The following is a 22,308-nucleotide window of genomic DNA, read 5'->3' on the forward strand; positions in this document are numbered from 1 at the left end:
TTCTGCTCAAGGCTAGAACTCTACCACTTGAGTCACAAGCACTCTTCCAGTTTTCTGTTGGTTAATTGTAGATAAGAGTCTCATGGGCTTTCCTGCCCAAACTGGCTTTGAATCGCAAGCCTCAGATCTCAGCCTCCTGAGTAGCTAGGATTACAGGCAGAGCCACCTGCACCCAGCACTTTTACATTTTTCAAGAGCATCAAATAAATGGAAATACACATCATATATAATGTTTTGCTTTGTACATAATGTATTTGAAATTCATCCAAGCTGTTTCATGAAAGAAAAGTCCATTCCATTTTGTGTTCATTTATCCATTCATCTACTTGAGAACATTTTGATTGTTCACAGGATCAAATGCTTATGAACCATGTAGTTAGTGACTATTGCATGAAGTTTTTCTATGAATGTATTTATTTACTTTTTCCTAATCAGTGCCCGTGGTGGAACATTGTATCACATGATTAGTGCATATGGAGATTCAGATATAGCAATTTTGTTTTCTGAAGTAGATATGGTATTTTGTACTCCTGCCCAGAAAGTTACAGGAGATCTACCTTCTCTACATATTTTGAAATTTTTTCTTCATGTATTGGGAAATGTAATTTCCTAATACATTAGATGCAGATTGAAGGTAGATAAATATTTTATTCCTAGTTTGAGAAGTTTTTTTACTATAAGGGATGTTGAATTTGGAACTTATTTTAATCTTTAGATAATGAAATAGTCAGAAGTTATTTAATTCTGTGTATAACATTACTACAGTGATATATTTATTCTTGTTGAACCAAATGTATACTAAGAGCATTGTGTATTAAAAAGCTTTCTACATTGCTATGATCTATTTTGCAAAATTTTGGTTAAGGATTTGGGTATCGCTTTATAATATTTATTATTCTTCAATTTCATGTTGGTTTTTTAAAATTTTTATTTTTTTTATTGTGAAAATACTGTACAGAGGGGTTACAATTACATGGGCAAGATAATGAGTACATTTCTTATCAAGCATAGTAGCCTCCCCTTTGTTTCCCCTTCCCATCCCTTCCCATCCTCCCTCCTCCCCTCACTCTTCCCCCCCGAAGTTGTAAAGTTCGTTTTCGACATGACAACTTGTACTGCTCATTGTTGCAACAGGTCCACCTGTATCCTTATTTAAACGTCTTATTTTTCCCCTTCCCCTCCACAAATTACACTGACATCAAATACAGTGAAAGCAGGGGTTATGCTGTGGGGGAGGGACATACAAAGCAACAAAGAAATAATCTTATAATTGCGTTAGAAACAAATGCATGAAAGAAAAAAACATTTAAAATACATATTTTAGGGTTCATTTTCCTAACATCACCTTATCTGACCTTTTCTGCTTGACTCATATACTAGATATTGCAAATAAGGGAAATCATGGGACCTGTTTCTTTGGGCTTGGCTTACTTCACTTAATATATTTTTTTTCCAAGTCTTTCCATTTCCTAATAAATGGGGCAATGTCATTCTTTCTGATGGAGGCATAGAATTCCATTGTGTATATATACCACATTTTCTTGAGCCATTCATCTACTGAGGGGCATCTGGGTTTGTTCCAGATCTTAGCTATGGTAAATAATGCTGCAATAAACATAGCTGTGCTAGTAGCTTTAGTGTGGTCTTGTTTGTAAACATTTGGGTAAATGCCCAAAAGTGGGCTGCTGGGTCATAGGAAAGCTCTATGTGGAGTCTTTTGAGGAACCTCCGTACTACTTTCCAAAGTGGTTGAACAAGTTTACACTACTACCAACAATGAAGTAAGGTTCCCTTCTGTCCACATCCCCTCCAGCATCTGTTGTTATTAGAGTTCTTGATTATAGCCATTCTAACTGGGGTGAGGTGGTATCTCAATGTTGTTTTGATTTGCATTTCTTTTATGGCTAGGGAGATAGAGCATTTCTTCATGTGTCTATTGGCCATCCTTCTTTCTTCTTCAGAGAAGTTTCTCTTTAAGTCATTAGCCCACTTATTTATAATGCTGGTTTTTTGTTGTTGGTGGTGGTGCTGGTGGTGGTGGTGGTGGTGGTGGGGCTTGAACTCTGAGCCTGAGCACTGTCCCTCAGCTCTTCAGCACAAGGCTAGAGATCTACCACTTGAGCTACAGTGCCACTTCTGGTTTTTTATTGGAGATAAGAGTTTCACGGACTTTCCTGCCCAGGCTAGCTTTGAACTGCGATCTTCAGATCTCAGCCTCCTGAGTAGCTAGGATTACAGACATGAGCTGTTTTGTTATTTTGGTGTGGAATAAAGATGCACTCATAAAATGTATTGTTTTATTATAATTTGTGTGTGTGTGTATTCCTACTTGGTTGTGTTAGAATTTGAAGACAAAAATGGTCATGTTGTATGATTACAACTCAAGTGACAGAAGGCTAATAATGTCAGGAGCTTACATGTGTACTTCCCTCAGGAAGTTTCTAATTCTTCCATGTTTTATATTCCTCATCATGTATTCCACATTTTTTATTTCTTCTCTGATAGTTGTCTTGCCCCTCCTTTGTTAAAAAATTGAAATCTTTTACACTTTAGAGTTTCATTATATCAAATGAAACTACCATAATCTTAGATTAGTTGAACTACATAATAAGGTTAAATGAGTGAATACATAGGTACATATGTTAAAAATCTTTTTACAATTTTTATATAAAATAAAGTAGGACGTCCACTGATTGAATATAGGAGATTCTATTCTAGTACACTTTAAAATATACTCTTCCAAAAATAATAAGAACATAATATAATCTTCCATTTTGTCAGATGATTATCATTCCATATGATAGGAATAAGAAAGAGAAAACTTAGTCTAAATAAACTGAGCCTTTTCTTTATCATCCTTTTGTCTCCAGATAACAATTACTAAATTTGCTTAGGGAATGGTAGAATATAAGAGAATACATTAAAATGACCGCTAAAGGAAATCTTGTGTGAGTGTGTGTGAGTGCTGTTCTTGTACCAATTAAGACACCACTCCACTTGTGGCTCTTTGATGGTTAGTTGGAGATAAGAGCTTCCAAGTCTTTGTTTTCCTGGGCACGCTTGAAGTTGAGATTCTCAAATCTCAGCTTTCAGAGTAGTTAGAATCAGAGGAGTGAGCCACTGGCACGTGGCTAGAGGGTTTTAAAACAAAACCAACTTAATCCTTTAAAGGCCCTTAAGAATTTGCCTGCACACAAAGCTGTGCTGAATGTATAAAAAGAGACAGCAAGAAGATGTAACCATTATCCAGGACAAAGATATCTATCTAAGGAATAGATGATAAGTGAGTTCCTTATCCCTTCAAACAAGAGTTGCCATGCAGAAATGCAGATTGTATCAGTTCAATGTATAGGAGTTCAGTATATATTCACTTTTGTGTATATACCTTTCAAAGGAGCAGGGGATGCCTACAAGCTCCCTGCTTCACAGGATAATTTACAAATAGCTGAATTAATGGTCCATTATAGATTGTGGCTTAATGATCCAGAATGTAGATGTGCTCTATGGTTTCCAGTTCTGTTTATAACCTATTGCAGTCTTACTGAATTAGTGATTCGCTAGCCCCGTGGGAACTGGGACTGGATGTAGATCAAATATGCAATTGGTGCACCGACTGATGTATGTCATCATTAGTGTCTAAAAGAGTAGTGTACACATTTCACCTCCTTTATGCAGTGTAAGATTTTGTTTCGGTGATTAGTTTTACATTACATTGCATTCTGTCACCAAACAATTCAGTGAATTAGAATGATAAACTCTCGTATTTAATTTTAAAAAATTAACACATATTACTTCCACAAGGGGAATTTTATTGTGACATTTTAATTCATGCATACAATATATCCTATGCATATATTGATTACATTGATTATGTGTGTGTGTGAGAGAGAGAGAGGAGAGAGAGAGAGAGAGCGAGAGAGAGAGAGAGAGAGAGAGAGAGAGAGAGAGAGAGAGAGAGAGAGAGATTGCCAACACAGGTGATTATAACACTTAACAAATGAAGAATGACAAACTGTATTTCATTTGGACTCCATGATAATAGAACCTAAAATCCAGGATGGTAGAGTTAAGATCAAAGTCTGACATACATGAGGGCAGACAAGAAACCACTAAATAAATCAGCATTTCTAGAGGATTTTTGCTATATTTTTGTTAATGTTTATTATTATAGTTACGATTAATTGTGCAAAGGGGTTCGTCAGGTTGTGAGTTCAACGCACCATGGTCAGTGACACCCCTTCGTTCATATTCTTCCATAATCCCCCTCCTCAACTGACATAAGTCATTTTTCTGTCTTTTTTTATTAAATAAATTACAAGTTTAACTCAAACATACCTGCACCCACATTGTTCTTTCAAATAAGTAAACTCTTGAATGTTTCTACTTAAGGGTCCTTGAACAACAAATTAATACTTAAAACTTGACATGTCCATGATATATTTCAAATATAAAACAGTGGAATTTATATATCCAGGCACATTTTAAAAAGTAGTTTTAAGAGACATTCCTGAGCATATACCTTATTGCATACTTCTGGACACTTCATAGTCTATAGTTCATAAGTTTTGTACTACATCAGAAATCTCTACTCTAAACGGGTTCATTGGTATTTCTCTGGAAAGGAGCCAGTATTTCTTTTAGATAAAAGCAGTAAAGTATAACGTTTAATGTTGATAACATCTGGTCATGCTAAATTACACAAGACATTTCCTGAACAGTACAAGAGGAATTTGATGACCAAGTTATATTCCTGGTTATAATACTAGCTGCTTGTGAGTGAACACAACATAGGACATTATTCTTGAACCTTTCATAGCTGTCACATTATCCTATAATGGAAAATTTTCTAGCTTATTTTGAAGTTGAGTCGAAATATTATGCTTACATGTTTGTTACTAAGACCAGTGTACTTTGTGTTTAGATACAGTACAGGTAGAGCTGAGGTCTCACAGTAGTTTTAGAAGCCAATGGATATACTTAATTTCTTTTGAAGTCAGAGAAAGATTGGACTTGTAAATGAACAAAAAAAGGTCTTACAATGCATTATTAATATATGCATCTCTGGGAAAGTAGCATGAAATATATATTATATTTATAATATATATATATTATAAATATATTATATATATATATATATATTTGGGAAAGTAGATTATGAGAACGAACTGCTTAAGGCCCTGAAAGTCTTAACACAATGCTAGATAGCTAGTAGAGAAAATTGTTTTTGAAAGTTTATCTGACTTAAATTCTACGTTAAAACAGATCTAGACCTAGATTTATATTTGAGCTTATCTTAAAAAATTAATGCACTCCCTCCTGTTTCCAAATTGTACTGGGGACTTCACTTAGAGCTTCATGCTTTTGGGGCAAATGATCTACCACGTCAGCTCATCCCTCATGCCTTCTGACATTTCAACATTCTTTCCTTTGGCTGTTTTTGAGGTAGAGTCCTGCATTATGCCATGGTTGGCTTGGGCTATGATCCTTCTCCTTGTGTTTCCCCATTTCCCTGGGGAATAAAAAGTGCGTGCTACTATGTCCAGCTAAGGTGCTTTCCTAGAGCTATGATAACAGTTGCATGCCACTGTGCCCAGGTACCGAGTGACATGGAGTATTGCAAATGTTTATGTCCAAGCTGGCCTTGAATTCAAATCTTCTAGTCTATCCCACTAAGTGACTAGGATTACAGACTTAAGCAATCGCATATTGTTTCTGGTGTGTGCGTGTGAGAGAGAGAGAGAGAGAGGGAGAAAGAGACAAAGACACAGAGAGAGACAGAGACAGAGATACAGGGAGACAGAGACACAGAGAGACAGAGACAGACAGAGAGAAAGACAGAGAGAAAGATAGAGAAACAGAGACATAGAGACAGAGAAAGAGAGAGACAGAGAGCTTTGCACTTCCCCATGCATTCTCTTCATATACTCATGCAACAGAATCTACTCCATTGTATTGCTACAACAGAGTCTAAATCTTAAACTTATTTGTAGCATATGCACATACACTCACACATAGCACACACACACATTGCCACTCTACCATTTACCTCACCTGAGCATGATTTTCACACGCAAAAATTCCCTTAGACCACCCATAATTAAAGTAGGTGCTCTTTCTCTCGCTGCCACATTCTCATTGCATCCATTATTGTTACATTTGTGAGATCCATATGGCCAGCTTCATGGGGCAGGAAGAGAGCACCATAAATATTGCAGAGAGAAAATAAACATGAGTCTCAATGATGCCAGCTACAGAACAGAAATTCTAACCCTATTCCACTGGAAAGCAAAGTCCAAAGCAAACATCATGATTTTTGTTTCTAGAATTGCTCCAAGCACTATAGTTTAATAGTTCATATATTTTCACATAAAAAAAACATATTTCTAGATTCTACTGCCTATATTTAGCATAGACACTTTTAAGAAATAAAATAAATGCTATGAGGAAGGAAATAAACTTTGAATCCTTCTTCAGTTGAAAACTATGATGAAATAGTTTAGCATTTAGTCAAATATTATTACCAAGACTTAGTCTGTCCTCAAGAAGATTGAATTTACAAGATTCTGATATTATAGTTCAGCTACAGTCTTATTTATAATCTAGGAGGAAACCAGGTGATGGTGGCTTACACCTGTAATCCTAGCTACTAAGGAGGCTGAGATATGAAGATTAGGGTTTGAAGCTCTCACAGGCAAGAAAGTCTGTGAGACTCTTATTTCCAATTAACTACCAGAAAACTGGAAGTGGTTCTGTAGCTCAAGTAGTAGAGCACGTGCCTTGAGCTGAAGAGCTGAGGGACAGCGCCCAGGCCCAGAGTTCAAGCCACATGACAGAGAAAACAAAACAAACAAAAAAATAGGAGAAGATCTGTTTGTATAGAATGAATTCCATATAAAGATGAGAGAGATTATTTACAATTGGGCTTTCTAATATTATGGAAATATCAAAACAGAAATTAGTGCTTATATATATTTTCTCAATCCTGTACATCTTAACCCTGTACCACAAATAAATGCCTCAAATTCTACTATATTATCAAAATTTTGTAAAGTTCCAGAATTCTAGAATGCCACAAAATTCTGTTCCATAATTTCTACGTTTATCCTCATATAGCTGACTATGTGTATATTTGAGAAGACAATGATATATCTCCATGTGAAGGCATCTTTGATTTGTATGCATGACTGACAATATTTCCAATTTCCAGTATAACAATGAAAACACCTTTTTTAAAACCATTCAGTTTTCCTTTCATGTATCAACACTGTAGAATACGTGCCTCAATTTAGTTCACACAGTATGTATTACTGTGTATATGTAAGGTCTGGAGAAATGACTTAGAAGATGAATGGTCTTCAGTGGATTTCTTTCCTTCAAGCTTTGCTTAATTGCTCTATAAGTATCTTTTACTAACAATAATGTCTTCAATGTAAAATAATCCATCTCAGGTGAGAAGTATAAATGAAATTCCCAAGAGCTCTCTCTCTTCTCTCCATTCCTTTCACCTCTCTCTATCTCTCTCTAGATCTCTGGAGTTCTTTATGCATTGTTTTACAGAAATAGCTCAACTCCTGGATCAAAGAAAATGTAGAGACCAGATGGCTTTAACCAAATATCTTCTAGTTACCTCTTGAACAATCTTGGTTTCAGTTTCCACAGAAGGAAGTAAATCCTAGTTGAGTAAAACGAGACTTTGTGGAAGCAGCAGGTGTAATGTCACAGCTGTATTGGCTCTACTAACTTGATCATGGAGCAAGACACATCTGGGACTGTCACATTTGCTGCCGAGTTAAAGGTTGTGGAAGAACTCTGCGATGCTCTTCATCAGCCTGTTCACAAGAACCTTATAGATAATGGCCACATCGTGTCATGTGGCTAATTAACCAGTGCTTTGCAATTCCCTCGCCATACGCTTTATCTACCTACTACTCTGAATTTATGTAGCTTATATCTGCCTTTGTAAATTATCGTGTGAAGGCATTATTAGCACAAAGCAGAGCAGGAGAAGCGTCTTACTGGTTTGTGTTCAAGTCACATTTCTGGAGAATAAAATTAATTTCAAACAGTTCTGCTTGAAGGAGAATTTTAACCTGAGAAGAATAGCGAAGACCAGAGCTTCTTGGCGTTTGTTATGCATTGGGAACCATCCCAGTCAGCTGTGATAACTTATCGGAGGCTATCAAGGTATATTACTCAACGAAGGTGTAATTATCACCTTTGAAAAATGTCTTATAAGAATTGTATCACCCTAAATATAAGATTAGGCATAAAATGATATAAATGCCTATTGACATATATATATATTATTTTTTTGTCATCGTGGGGCTTGAACTCTGGTATGGGCCTGGGCCTTGTCCCTCAGCTCTTCAGCTCAAGGCAAGCACTCTACCACTTGAGCCACAGTACCGCTTCAGGTTTTCTAGTGGTTTATTGGAGATAAGAATCTCACATTCTTTCCTGCCCGGGCTGGATTTGGACCACAAGCCTCAGATCTCAGCCTCCTTAGTAGCTAGGATTACAGGTGTGAGCCACCAGCTCTGGGCTGACATTTTTTTCTCTCCAAAGCACCAACATTCCTTCCTATGGGAAAGATTTTACAAAAAGAATATTCAGTCTAATTAAATAATGTTTCACAAAAACTTTGTATGAAGCTCTATAAAGCCTTGATTTAAATTTATATCTTACCAGAAATACATAGGCAGAATGGGTAAATAAAATTTAAATTTTCAATGATGATTTATATGTTTTCTAAGATATTAGAGCAGAGTAGATAATATGTAAAGAACTCGGAAAAAATATGATTTAGCATATAGTCTTATTTTATTTGAATCCTTAGTTTCATGTTTTGATTGAATTATCTCCCATGCTTCTTTGACCTAGTGGTATAAAATGGTGTTAGCTGCATAAAATGGAAGGTTTCAGTATGCACTGTTTCAATTAAATGTTTAAATAACATCAGAGTGTATTTATTGTATGAAATTCTATAAGAATTTAAGGTATCTACCCATGTAGGCTTCAGTTTGGCCTGAATAATATATAGTTTTTCCTATGACAGTTTTAATAGGTGTTTTTTTAAAAAGCTAGTACATTAAGAACCTAGTGAGCATAATCAATTGCCTGAAAAATGACAAATTGTTTTTATTAAGCCACAGAAGGGTGTAGAGATAGCTGTAATCTGTGGATACTTAATTAGTAATTGAGATTTATCAAAATGCCTCCGATAGTACATTCTAAGATCTGCTTTGCTTGAATGCATATCCAAAAAATTTCACAGATTTTATCTGAAGTGATGTGATGAATATTTAAAAAAAATCATCTGAACTTTTTCGTAACAAAACTGACATAAAAGCAAAGAGACATACTTTAAAATACATTTACAAAGGAAAATACAGCACACTGTGTGGCCAGAAGAAAAACTGCTATAGCATGAGAAGATTTGTACCAAATTGTCTGGTTTAAAATAATACAGAAATGACTTGGCGATGTTTACAAGCCATCTTTGATCTTCTCCTTCCTTGAAGTCACAGCATCTTTCCTTGTCATTGCTGTCAAAGTCATTGCTGTGAAGCACTGAGACATGAGCACAGTCAGAAGCACATTCTGATGATACAGTTAGGTTTGAGGAAGACCTACCATTTTGGTATCTAACCATGTGGACCAGATGTACTGACCACATCCAAAAGCATTTTTAGAAGTGCAGAGTTTACCATTTGACTCAAGAATTCTGAAAGTACAATGGAATGTAAGACATTGCTCTATGGGAAATATGGGAATGTGTAATGGTAAGAGATGGTTTAAGAATTTTTGAACTGCATCTAACATTTGAGTTACATTATGTTTGAGATGAAAAGACTATTGCCAGGTGCCAGTGACTCACGCCTGTAATCCTAGTCACTCAGGAGGCTGAGATCTGAGAACTGCAGTTCAAAGCCACCCTGGGCAGGAAAGTCCATGAGATTCTTATCTCCAAGAAACTACTCAAGCCAGAAATGGTGCTGTGACTCAAGTGGTAGAGCACTAGACTTGAGCACAACGAGGCTCAGAGTCAATACTCAGGCCTTGAGATTAAACACCACAACAGACCAAGAGAGAGAGAGGCAGAGAGAGAGAGAGACAGAGAGACAGAGAGACAGAGAGAGAGACAGAGACAGAGAAGACAGAGACAGAGAGAGACAGAAACAGAGACAGAGACAAAGTCAGAGATAGAGAGACAGAGAGAGAAAGAGAGACAGAGAAATAGGTACAGTTATGATGTATGAAGTGGGCTGGGAAGATGACTCAGTGGTGAAGAGCTTGCCTTGCATGCATGAGGCTCTGTGTTCAATTCCTCAGCACCACATAAGCAGAAAAAGTCAGAAATGGCGCTGTGGCTCAAGTGATAGAGCACTAGCCTTCAGCTAAAGAGCTGAGGGAAGTGTCCAGGACCAGGACTGAGAAGATGTTTGAAGTTTAACTTAACAAAATTAAATTTATTATCTGGAAATTATATTACTCAATTTTATTTTTTTAGTATTTTCGTTTGATTTAATCAACTAGTCTTTTTAATTGTAAGACTAGATCTAATATTAAACAAGTCAAATAGGTCCCTTGTACAATAAATCTTTATATTCTAAAATTGACTTTGATTTGCATAAACAATAGTATTATTGATTCATAAAGATTTTTATAACATATTAGTTACTTTATTCAAGAAACACCTCAATGGGCTTGGTGGTAAATGCCCGCAATCCTAGATATGTGGATAAAAATATAGAAGGATGAGGATGAGACAGCCTGGGCAAAAACTATCTCAAAGAAAAAAAAAAAAAATGAAGCAAATCAACCAACCAAAAACACCACCAAAAAACTAATCACAAACAAACAAACAAACAACAAAACTCCTGAACAACAAACAACAACAACAAAAGCTGAGCATGGAAGGATATATCTGTATTCCCATCTACATAGTGAGCTTATGTAAAAGGATTGGTCTGAGGCCAGCTAGGAGCTTCAGAAGGAAGAACTTCTTGGGCTGGGAAGGTGGCTCAGTGGTAGAGTGCTTGCCTTGCATGCATGAGGCCCTAGGTTCGATTCCTCAGCACCACATAAGCAGAAAAAGCCAGAAATGGCGCTATGACTCAAGTGCTTGAGCACTAGCCTTGAGCTAAAGAGCTGAGGGACAGTGCCTAGGCCCAGAGTTCAGGCCGCATGACCGGCCAAAACAAACAAACAAACAAACAAAAAGGAAGAACTACTTTGAAAAAATGTGCTAAAATCAAAATGGCTTGGGGTTTTTGCTGTAGCAAACACAAAACTACAAACTCAAATCTCAGTATCACCACCATTTGCTGATACCCTTATAACATACCTACCAACTTCATTTACTAATGAGTATTCAAGTTTCTATAGTTGGGAAATTACAGGGAAATTAAATTAGTTGGGAAATTAACATTTGAAAGTTTGAAAAAGTTGGAAATAATGTGAAGTATTTTTTTGTAAATTATCATCTATTTCCAAATGTGGAACTGAAATACACATTTTACATGTCATATTCCCAGTGGTAGGCATGTTAAAAAATTCTAATTGATTTTATACTTGGTGAAGTGGGTTTTGAAAATTTAATTTCGCTAACACCCTGGAGGTTATGTTTTAAATAAGAAAGATTGAGGACAAGAAATCTTGTTGGTAGATATTGAAAAGTTTTTATCATGAAATTCTGATCACTGAAAACAGTAGGGCAAATTGGGGGAAAGGTTCAGTTGAGAGGTTAGCAAAACCCCCAAAGCATAGGATAAACATTTGATGATTACATTAAAGCTTAAGAGGTAAAGTGGAGAAGTCATGTTCTATAATATGAGTAAGGCTGTAGGGGAATTAACTAGTTGTATTTCTAATAAATGAGTAAAATTCTGAAATGTCTTAGCTCCAAAGAACAAATGAACATGCCTAAAGAAAAATAAAAGGGAAGTTTAATCTAAACTTTCATATAGTGCTAAATAGGTAGTTCAATATAAATTTCTATTTTCATGTAAACTTGTATTCTCTTTTATTTTTTGTCAGAAGAGGACTGTGGTAAAAAATCAGGACTAAAGTTTGCTAGGAACTAGGCAAATTGGGGGCACCCTCCTATTCCAATTGGCAGCACCCTCCTATTTCAATTGGCTTTAATATTTTTGTTTATTTCTTTTTATCTTTATACAAAGGAGTTGCCATTCAACCAAGTATTTTATGAATACAATGTGTGTTGGTTAAGGCCGTTTCGTTGAACATTCTCATCCCTCCCTTTCGATCTCCTTTTCTCTCATTTTTCTTAATTTTGTAGGATATGCATTGAATTTTTCACCGAGATTCTACCTTACCCCAGTTAACAGGAATATAAACAATAAGGTAAAATGAAACCCCAATATACTGCTGGTGGGAATGTAAACTTGCTCAATCACTCTGTAACACTTTCAAACAGAATTTACTCAGATGCCTCTCCATGGATGAATGGATCAAAAAAAAGGTGATATATATGCACATGGAATTTTACTCATCTATTAGAAGGAATAATGTTATATCATTTGCAAAGAAGTGGGAAGACTTAGAAAAATTATGTTAAGTGAAATAAGGCAAGCCAGAGAGACAAAGCTTACATGTTTTCTCTCATGTGGAAAGTACAATTAGTTTACAAATATATTAGTAAATATTTGAGTGGTACACGAGTGTATACAATATATTAACTGAAATAGAATAGAATCAAGGGAAGACTCGGTGTAATTCCTTAGAAAGGTAACAATATTATTGCTATATATCACATATAATTGTATCTATTGCTATATAGTGTATATATAATACATTGTTATATACATTATATATGACACTATTTAGTTTTTATTTTTGTTCTGGCTGCCCTGGATTGCAATCTTCATTCTATATCTTCTAAATAGTTGGAATCACAGAGTTGGCCCACAATGGCCCACATTGGACTTCTTGTTTGTTATGGGGATTTTGCCCCCGTTTTTTTTTTTTTTTTGGTCCGGTCGTGGGGCCTGAACTCTGGGCATGGGCACTGTCCCTCAGCTCTTCAGCTCAAGGCTAGCGCTCTACCACTTGAGCCACAGCGCCACTTCCGGCTTTTTTCTTTTTGCTTATGTGGTGCTGAGGAATCGAACCCAGGGCCTCATGCATGCAAGGCAAGCGCTCTACCACTGAGCCACCTTCCCAGCCCTGCTCCCAGTTTTTTTACCCAAGCTGAACTCGAGTCATCATCGAATCTTCAGGTTCTTATTAGCTTGCTTATAGCTGCGTGATACCGTGTCTGGCAGTAATCTTACCATTCTTTGCAAATCATTTCTAAATAATTCTAAATAATTATTATAATTCTAAGTAATAATTTCAAAATTGTTTCTAAATCATACTTTTGAAAAATATAATAAAATAAACTGTAACCCCTCTGTGCAACATATTTACAATAAAATAAAATTTAAAAAGGAGAAGAAAAAAATGTATAAGACAGGGCTGGGAAGTTGGCTCAGTGGTAGAGCGCTTGCCTTGCATGCCTGAGGTCCTGGGTTCGATTCCTCAGCACCACATAAGCAAAAAGAAAAAAAGCCGGAAGTGGCGCTGTGGCTCAAGTGGTAGAGCTGGTAGAGCGCTAGCCTTGAGCTGAAGAGCTGAGGGACAGCGCTCAGGCTCAGAGTTCAGGCCCCACAACTGGACCCCCCCAAAAAAATGTATAAGACAAAATGTCCCTTATTCAGGGCAATATGTGTAATATATCTGCTATAATTCATATATGTATCATAAAATATATGAAATGCATTTATTTTTCTATAGATAAATTATCTCTTGTGTACAAATTGTGAAATAAAAACAATTTGGTTATGAAGATGTCAATCATGACGTGTGTGTGTGTGTGTGTGTGTGTGTGTGTGTGTGTGTGTGTGTGTAAAATGACCTGGGATTTTGCTATAGCCAATACAAGGCTATGAACTCAAATCTTAGTATCACTACCATTTGTTGACACCCTTATATATACTATCCAACTTTATTCACTAAGATTCAAACATCATGCAAATTAGGATTATATAGGATTGATTTTACAAAAATATAAACAGAAATATTATCATTAAGCAATGGAAAGAATAATAATGAAAATCTACCCTCCTTATGTCCACGTATTCTTTCACCAGATATTGGTAACTGTCTTTTAACAGTATGGGTAATATGATAATTGTATTTGAAATTGGTATCTATGAAGAATATAAGCACTAACCACTAAAAAAAAAAGACTAAAAATTGAGGAGGAGAATGTTGCAGTGTAAATTTATAAACTTTAATTGTTAATTTTTTAATTAACACTTATTTGTAGACCATGAATTGAATTTTATAATGTGTGGTTGAGGGAGAAAGTGGAAAGAAATGGAATTCAATGTATTATATACTATTCTGTTGAATGGCAATACCTTTGTACAACCGCTTAAAGATAAAAATTAAACTAAACTAAAAAATAAAAATATATAGTAATTCAAGTAGAAAAAAGAAAACTGAAGAATAAATTTTTGAATTCTAAATAAGTGAACACTTTTTTTGCACAAACTTCCTACTTTTAAGAAAAATGTATATATCTGCAGATACTGTCCTGCCCTTTCTGATATCGAATAACACAGACATTCCTTTTTGCTTAGAGTATAATCAATCTGAATGTCTGTAAAGTCAGCACTTTGGGACATAAAATTGTTTTGTGCATCAGAAAATTGCTAAGCTCCGAGTAGAGTATTATATGACATATTTGAGTAGAGTATTATATGACATATTTGAATGGAATGTAGCTCTATCATGCTGTAGAACTTAATGTGCTATGAGGATCGTGTTTTTATATGATACACTCCAGGGAAATATTGCTTTCCCATTAATCTTATTCCTAAAGCACAGTATCATTAACCTTCAATTTTTTTGGTAACAAAACAAAAAAGTAAACAGACTGCTACCAGCTAATTGTAGATGACAGCATACATGTAAATGTTAGCTTACCTAGAATATGTCCTCATACAAAGGAGTGAAATCCAGAGCTTTGGATTTATAACACTTATTATTTCTAGAAATGAAATATGTTATTAAAATTTTAAACTCCATACAAAATTTTAAGCAAAATGTTGCAAAATAGGATAAATGAAAACAAATATTTAAAGTTATACATTAATCAAGCCAGATGCCCCTCAAGGTGAATCAGCAAATGAAAATGTGATACACACACACACACACACACACACACACAATCAAATTCTATGCGTGCATCAGAATGAATGATATTGCCCCATTTGTAAGGAAATTGGAGGACTTGGATAAAATGATTAAGTAAAGTAAGCCAGACCCAGAGAAATATAAGTTGCATGTTTTTCCTTATTTGTAGTAATTATCTACAAGTAAACACAAAGGATGGTAAAAGACAAAAAATATATACTTGGACATGATATGTTAAACAAGATTCTAAGCATTTACCCAGTGAAACCAAAAGAGCATATTCTAAAGATGGGATCACAAAGGCCTAATAGCTATATGCATATTATCATATAAAATGACAGTTATCAACATAACCTCCAAGAAATGGAAAGCTTTTTGTTATTCATTATTATTATTATTATTGCTGTTTTTGATTTCTGTCTTGTGTGGAAATTACCTGTAATATGGTAATGGAGTATCAGGAGTACAATAATGAACAAGCAATGAATCCTCTTTCTTTATAAGCCTGCAGAAAGAATCAAGGCATGCTAAATTAATCACATAGTATAGGAATACACATGAAATGTTTGAAAGAAAATCTTCAGAATCATCGTTTCCTCAGTTTTTGACATTTTGCCAGATAAATAGTATTTCTCACAGCTTACCAGTATTTTGTGAACTAAGAGAAAATAAGCATTTCAGTATCTATTATTAATAAACCACTGTCATTTTAAATTTAAAGTGACAACTAAGAGCCACCATATTGACAACTGACTTTTTTTATTTGTTTGTTTGAAGCCTTGAAGAAACATGTGCAAATCATTGATGAAATGCTGGAAGCCAGTTGAAATACAGTGAAATACAACCCAGCACAACAGGACTGCTTTCTCTCTCTTCCTTCCGCCCTGGGCCTTGGCAGCAAGTGAACTATGAGAATATATCAATTGTTAAGACTGGCACTACTCTGGGTGTGTTTGCCACATCCCTGTTCTCCAGAGATAACCTTCAAAAGGACTCCTGTGCCCCAACAAAGGATTGTAGGGGCCTCAGTACCAAGGAGTGATGGGAAAATCCTGCATCGTCAGAAGCGTGGGTGGATGTGGAACCAGTTTTTCTTGCTGGAGGAATACACAGGATCTGATTATCAATACGTAGGCAAAGTAAGTCCATTCTGAGATGTTACACATGTCCATTCTTACTCTATGTGTCTTTTTAAGGAACGTGGAAAGCTTCAAAATGGTGATTCTTAAGAAATTTGATTCTCAAAAAAATGTTTTTTGGGTTTTTTTTTGTTTGTTTTTTGGGTTCGGTCATGGGGCCTGAACTCTGGGCCTGGGCACTATCCTCAGCTCTTCAGCTCAAGGCTAGCACGCTACCACTTGAGCCACAGCACCACTTCCGGCTTTTTTTTCCCTGCTTATGTGGTGCTGAGGAATCGAACCCAGGGCCTCATGCATGCAAGGCAAGAGCTCTACCACTAAGCCACCTTCCCAGCCCTCCAAAAATGTTTTTTAATGTATGGATTATGTTTGAGAAAATAGGAAATGAATGTAATATACAAACTTGTTTGATAGAATTTATCCTGCCCAACAACTATGGATTAGGGAGCAGCGGAATTAAAGCTTTGAAACTCATAGATAAAAAGTAATGAAGATAATATAGTGCTACAGTTATTTAGAAGAGCAATTATATTCACACACATATGTGCATGCATATACACATTTATATTCAATTGGCATTGACTTCAATTAAGAAAATGCAATGTATTATCACAGATGTTTAATATTCTACAAAATGGAAAGCAAATTATATGTCCAAAGAATATGAGTACTGCTTATTTATATGAGTGTATTCCACATTTTTTAAAGTCATTTACAGAGCCGAAAACTGTATAATGTTTCTAGCAGATAAAAACAAATTGATTATTGGTGTATAAACTTGGAAGCAAAGAGCCCTGCTTCTATTAAATGTGTACTAAGATTTATCTTTTAAGAAAAAAACCCTATTTCTGAGAGAATATATTTTTATTGGAACAACTTGATATGTCTTAATATACTCCAATTATTTCCGTCTTTATTGCCACAATGGTAGTACTGCTGACTAGGGTGAGAAGGAAAGAAGCAATGTAAGTGATCTGAGCATTCAGCCACACATAGAAGACTCATCACAAGTCTTATTGATTGAATTCTCAAGACCAATGTAGAGGTAAAGTTTATGGATCCTATAATAGCTTTGAGGTTATGACACCAATGATGTAAAAATATAATCTGAGTCATGAAAACCATGTTTATATTTGGTTCTAACTATGTTTCTTTGCATCTGTTTACCTTCACCTAGCCTTCAATGAACATTTAATAAAAGTTGGAAAGTTGATTTAATATTATATATGATATACATTCTTGTGATACTCGATCTACTACTTACTTTCTTTAAGTTTTTCAATCCCATAGAAACCAATACCTTGAAATCAAACACTGTGCATCCTACCTCCTTTTGTCTGTAGGTCTTGGAACAGAATTTAGACTACTTGGTTGAGTAAATTAACTTTAGTCAGACATCTGGTGCTACTTGGCTCTCTTGCAGTGAAAACTAGTGTAGAATTTTAAATCACTGGAAATAATGAAGGCTGGTTAGTAGTCATGATATATGCATATCAATAATTTGGAGATCAAACTTAATCCTCACTAACATGCTATTATATGCAAAGAAAGCTGAAAAAATTAATAACTTTATGAATGTGTTTGTTGTTCTTACACATTTTATGCTGAACTACAAGGTGAATGCACATTCAGTAGTATGGTAACTCAGAGTATTCACCGACCACAGGCCTGATTTTTTGTCTGTGTTTTAACTGTGTTGAGGATCCTGTGATTCGTAAAATTAACTATATGTCTCTATCTCCATCTATCTACCTCTCTATCTGCCATCTATCTATCTATCTATCTATCTATCTATCTATCTATCTAACATCTAGCGATAGTTCTCCCTCCCCATCTACCTATATAAACACTTCTATCTATGTAGGTCTTAAGGAATATATGCAAATATTTTTGTCTACAGTATATTTATTAAATATTATTTATATTACATTCATTTTTTCTTCAATTTAAAACCATATATATATGTATGTACACACACCCATATATATGGGTGCACTAAAAATCAAAATTAAATATAAAATGTTTTAATAAGTGTACATTTAACAAAATTATAAGGTGATCTTTTAAAATATTTTATGTGGTATAAAACCCTAAAATCTAGTAAACATTCTCTTTTACACTATCTGTAAAAAACCAGATTATATTATACTATTTGTAGCAAATTTATTACATAAAGGCTATGTAATAAATTTAAGAACTCACTTTTTCAATTTTACTTCCTGAAGGATAGGAGCAATGTGACACTTGCTCTAAGTGTTTCAGTATCTCTAGGTTGATTTAAAGTAGTTGTTTATATGTTCTCTTTCATAGGTGTAGGAGAAGACAGTGACAGGCATCTACTATAGTGAGCATGTTTAGGGAGTTCAGAATAGGAATCAGTATCGGGACTAACATTCCCGTATTTGGGGCAGTAAGAAAGCTAAAAAATTTACATGCATGGAGAAAAAGAAAAAATATCATTTGGCCACCAAGTTCTAAGTGAATATATTGAATTATTATAATGATAACAAAGTTGAAGGGAACTTAGTAGCATTCTAACAGTTACAGAAAGCTTGGTATGCAAAATTACCTCCCATATTCTTCCTCGTTCAATAGTTAACTCCCCTCATTTGGCCTTCATTTCCTCATCTGATTATGCTAGTTTATATATTTTAAAATAGCATTATTATTGTAAGATGGAATTAAATATCATTAAAATAGTGTTAATGTAAAGTGTGTTTTGTACTCATTTGTGAAAGAAAATAAGAAATGGAAAAGGGAAAGAGAGAGACAGAGACAGAGGAAAATAAGAAATGGAAAAGGGAAAGAGAGAGACAGAGACAGAGGAAAATAAATGGAAAAGGGAAAGAAAGAGAGACACAGACAGAGACAGAGGAAAGAACATTAGTGAATTTTTAAAAAATAATTTTTTGTTAAGACCTTTGGGATCATAAAGAATTACAAGCTTAAAGATATCCAGAAAGAGTTCTTTTTGACAATTCATCACAAATCTGAACTTTTTATTACATTTTCTTAATGACTATCATGAGCTCAAATAACCTAGATGACTGGGTGGTCTGTGGGATAATTTTAGCACTCTGTTCCTGGAATCCTTTTGTCTCTTGTTCTATTTCATTTAATTTTTATTAGCATCAATTAGTTGTACAAGATTGTTACATTTTTACATGTCTATTTATAGATACAGTGCATCTTGATCAGTATCACCCCTTTCATTCTCCCCTTTCCTCCCTATTTTCTCTTCTCCAGCCCATCTCAACCATTGTCCTTGCTCCCTTGTGTCCCTGTATATATGATTCTTATGACAACACTTACCCTCAGCACTCTCTGTTCTATCCCTTTCTTCCCACTGCTAAAATTCCCTATCCAGATAACTTTCAATTTTCTAATGTCATTTTGTCTTACTACAGGTTAATTAACCAAACGGGTTCACCATCGTATCTGAATCTTACAAATGTTACTTTTTACTAATTAACTTAAATCTGTCTGTCTGTCTGTCTATCTATCTCTGACATCTGTATGAGAGAACAGTTGACTTTTTTCCTTCTCAGCTGGACTTTGTTCTTTGATAATTTAGTGTGCATGCCAATGTGCTCCTAGCTTCTGGTTAACTCTGGCAAAGAGTCTGCTGGACTTCCCAACATGGTGAGATGCACCCTCAGAAAACGATTCTGTGAAGGTCAATAGTGTAGGATGGAGGAGCCCTGTCCTGGACCTCCTCAGTTGCCATAGTTTCTTCCTCCTCACCCCCCCCCACCCCTTTGGTAAGCAGTTCACTATTCTTCTTAAATTCTTATTTATGAAGCTTTTCTCAATTATCATCATACTCTTTTCCGTGGGAATGTTCAGTAGGGTTTGCCTTTCTAAACTTAGCCCTCTACAAAAATCCATCACCACTCCTAGGCCTTAGGCTTATAATGTTTCTAGACTCTCTGTCATCCTTTGTAAACTTGAGGTCTCCAAACACCTCTGTGAATGATGATCAGGAAGACCTTTTAGGTACTGTTTCTTTTCATCTAAATATCCTCTGGTCAGAAAGATATTTTTAAGCATTGAGTCTAAAAAGTCTCTGCCAATGTCCTCTACATCATTCTACCACATTCATTTTGTGACTACTTCAAACTAAAATTACCTCATTCTTTTAGCTTATTTTTGAGTAATCCCTCCACCCTCTTTGGTTTAGGTTCATTTCTAGATAAATCATCCCCAAGGTTGACTGGTGTGATGTACTTCAAACTTCTGAGTAACTAGACACATTCTAACATGCATGGCTTACTTATTGAGATGTCCTCTTACTAACTTTTTGCCAAGGATATTTTCAAACTATGGTCTTCATTAAAAAGGCAGTGGACAGCCAGGCAACGGTGGCTCATGCCTGTAATCCTAGCTACTCAGGAAGCTGAGATCTGAAGATCGAGGTTCAAAGTCAGGCCAGGCAGGAAAGGCCAAGAGACTCTTATCTCCAATTAATCATCAGAAAACCAGAAGTGGTGTTGTGGATCAAGTTGTAGAGTGCTAGCCTTGAGCTGACAAGCTTCAGGACAGCACCCATGCCCAGAGTCCAAGCCGACAAAAAAAAAAAAAAAAAGGGCAGTAGACAGGGAATAACACTATAGAATAAATAGACATACTAGGTACATCAAGAACATTCCACTGACCAGAAACATAATTGCCGTTTGCTAATATTTAGCATCTTGTTGGAGTATCACCTTGGAAAGAAAATATACTATACCAGAAAAACAAGCTTAAGAATCTTAAGACATTTGAAGTCTTTCCAGTATCTTTTTCTGACTTTGATGGAATGAAACCACAATTCAATGAGTATGAATTTTGGAAAACTCACAAATACATGGAAATTGAAATTATCTGCCCCAATAATGTTTTGGACTAAACCAAAGAAATTAAAAACTGTGTTGTGTAAATTAAAATGGAAACTTACCAAAATTTATGTGATGCAGCAAGTGCAATTCATAGTAGGAAATTTGTAGTATTGAATGCCTTTAACAAAAAAAGAAAGGTGTCAAATTTGTAGCTGTACGTTTCAAGGAAATTAAATAAAGAACAAATTAAACACCAAAGCAGAAGAAAAAAGAAACTAGTAAAGCTAAGAGAAGAAAGAAATGTAAAAAAGAATAGAGGACAATAAAAAAATATCAACAGCACTAAGATCTGGTTTTTATTGAAAGATAAGTAAGAAAATGATAAATAGTTGAAATAAATAAGTCTAGAAACAAAAGGAAAATATTATAACCACTAACAACACAGATATGAAAAAGGTCAGATAAAAATACCATAGAAGTATATAACACAATGAATTGGATATCCTAGAGGAAATACAAATATCCATATAATCTACTATGGCAGAATCAAAAAGACCAATATAAGAAAGATAATAAAATTTAAAAACATCACTGAGTGACAGAAGAATAGTCCTGTAATCCTAACTATATAGGAGACTGAGATCTGGAGGATCAAATTTTTAAACCAGTCTAGGCCAAAAAGTCCATGTGACTTTATCTCCAATTAAGCAGAAAAATCTAGGTTGAAGCCAGGCTGAAGAGGTAGAGAGCCAACCATAAACAAGAAAGCCAAGTGATTATGGAGTCCTCTTAGTACATGCTCCTGTCCTGGCAAAATAAAATAAAACAGAATAGTAAATAGAGTAAAACATATAGTAAATGGAATTTAAAATCTCATCAAGGAAAGTCTAGAAGCAGATGGCTTCACAAGAGAATTTCATAATTTCTTGCAAATAACTGAAATATAAGGGGCACTTTCAGTCTAAGAGATCAGATTTATCCTTAACCAAAGTTAGACAAAGATATTACCCCAAAATAGTATTGCCTGTCAATATCCTTACAAATATGAAGATTATAGAAGACTATAAAAATAATTAAATTACAGTGAAAGCAGGGTTATACCGTGGGTGAGGGACATACAAAGCAACAAAGAAATAATCTTATAAATG

At 35.1% G+C, this 22,308-nt stretch overlaps 1 protein-coding gene across 3 annotated transcripts in view; it reads left to right on the top strand.

Moving 5' to 3' along the window:
* Positions 1–16,112: 16,112 nt before the first annotated feature.
* Positions 16,113–22,308, top strand: part of Cdh10 (cadherin 10) — an 83,715-nt gene continuing 77,519 nt past the window's right edge. For all 3 annotated transcript variants that reach the window (XM_042668505.1, XM_042668506.1, XM_042668507.1), the window contains exon 1: positions 16,113–16,343. In XM_042668505.1, the coding sequence (XP_042524439.1) occupies positions 16,113–16,343 (231 nt within the window). The remainder of the gene's footprint in view (positions 16,344–22,308) is intronic.

This window comes from Dipodomys spectabilis, unplaced genomic scaffold (genome assembly GCF_019054845.1).
Source record: "Dipodomys spectabilis isolate Male_0828 unplaced genomic scaffold, ASM1905484v1 ptg000440l, whole genome shotgun sequence".
Classification (NCBI taxonomy): Eukaryota; Metazoa; Chordata; class Mammalia; order Rodentia; family Heteromyidae; genus Dipodomys; species Dipodomys spectabilis.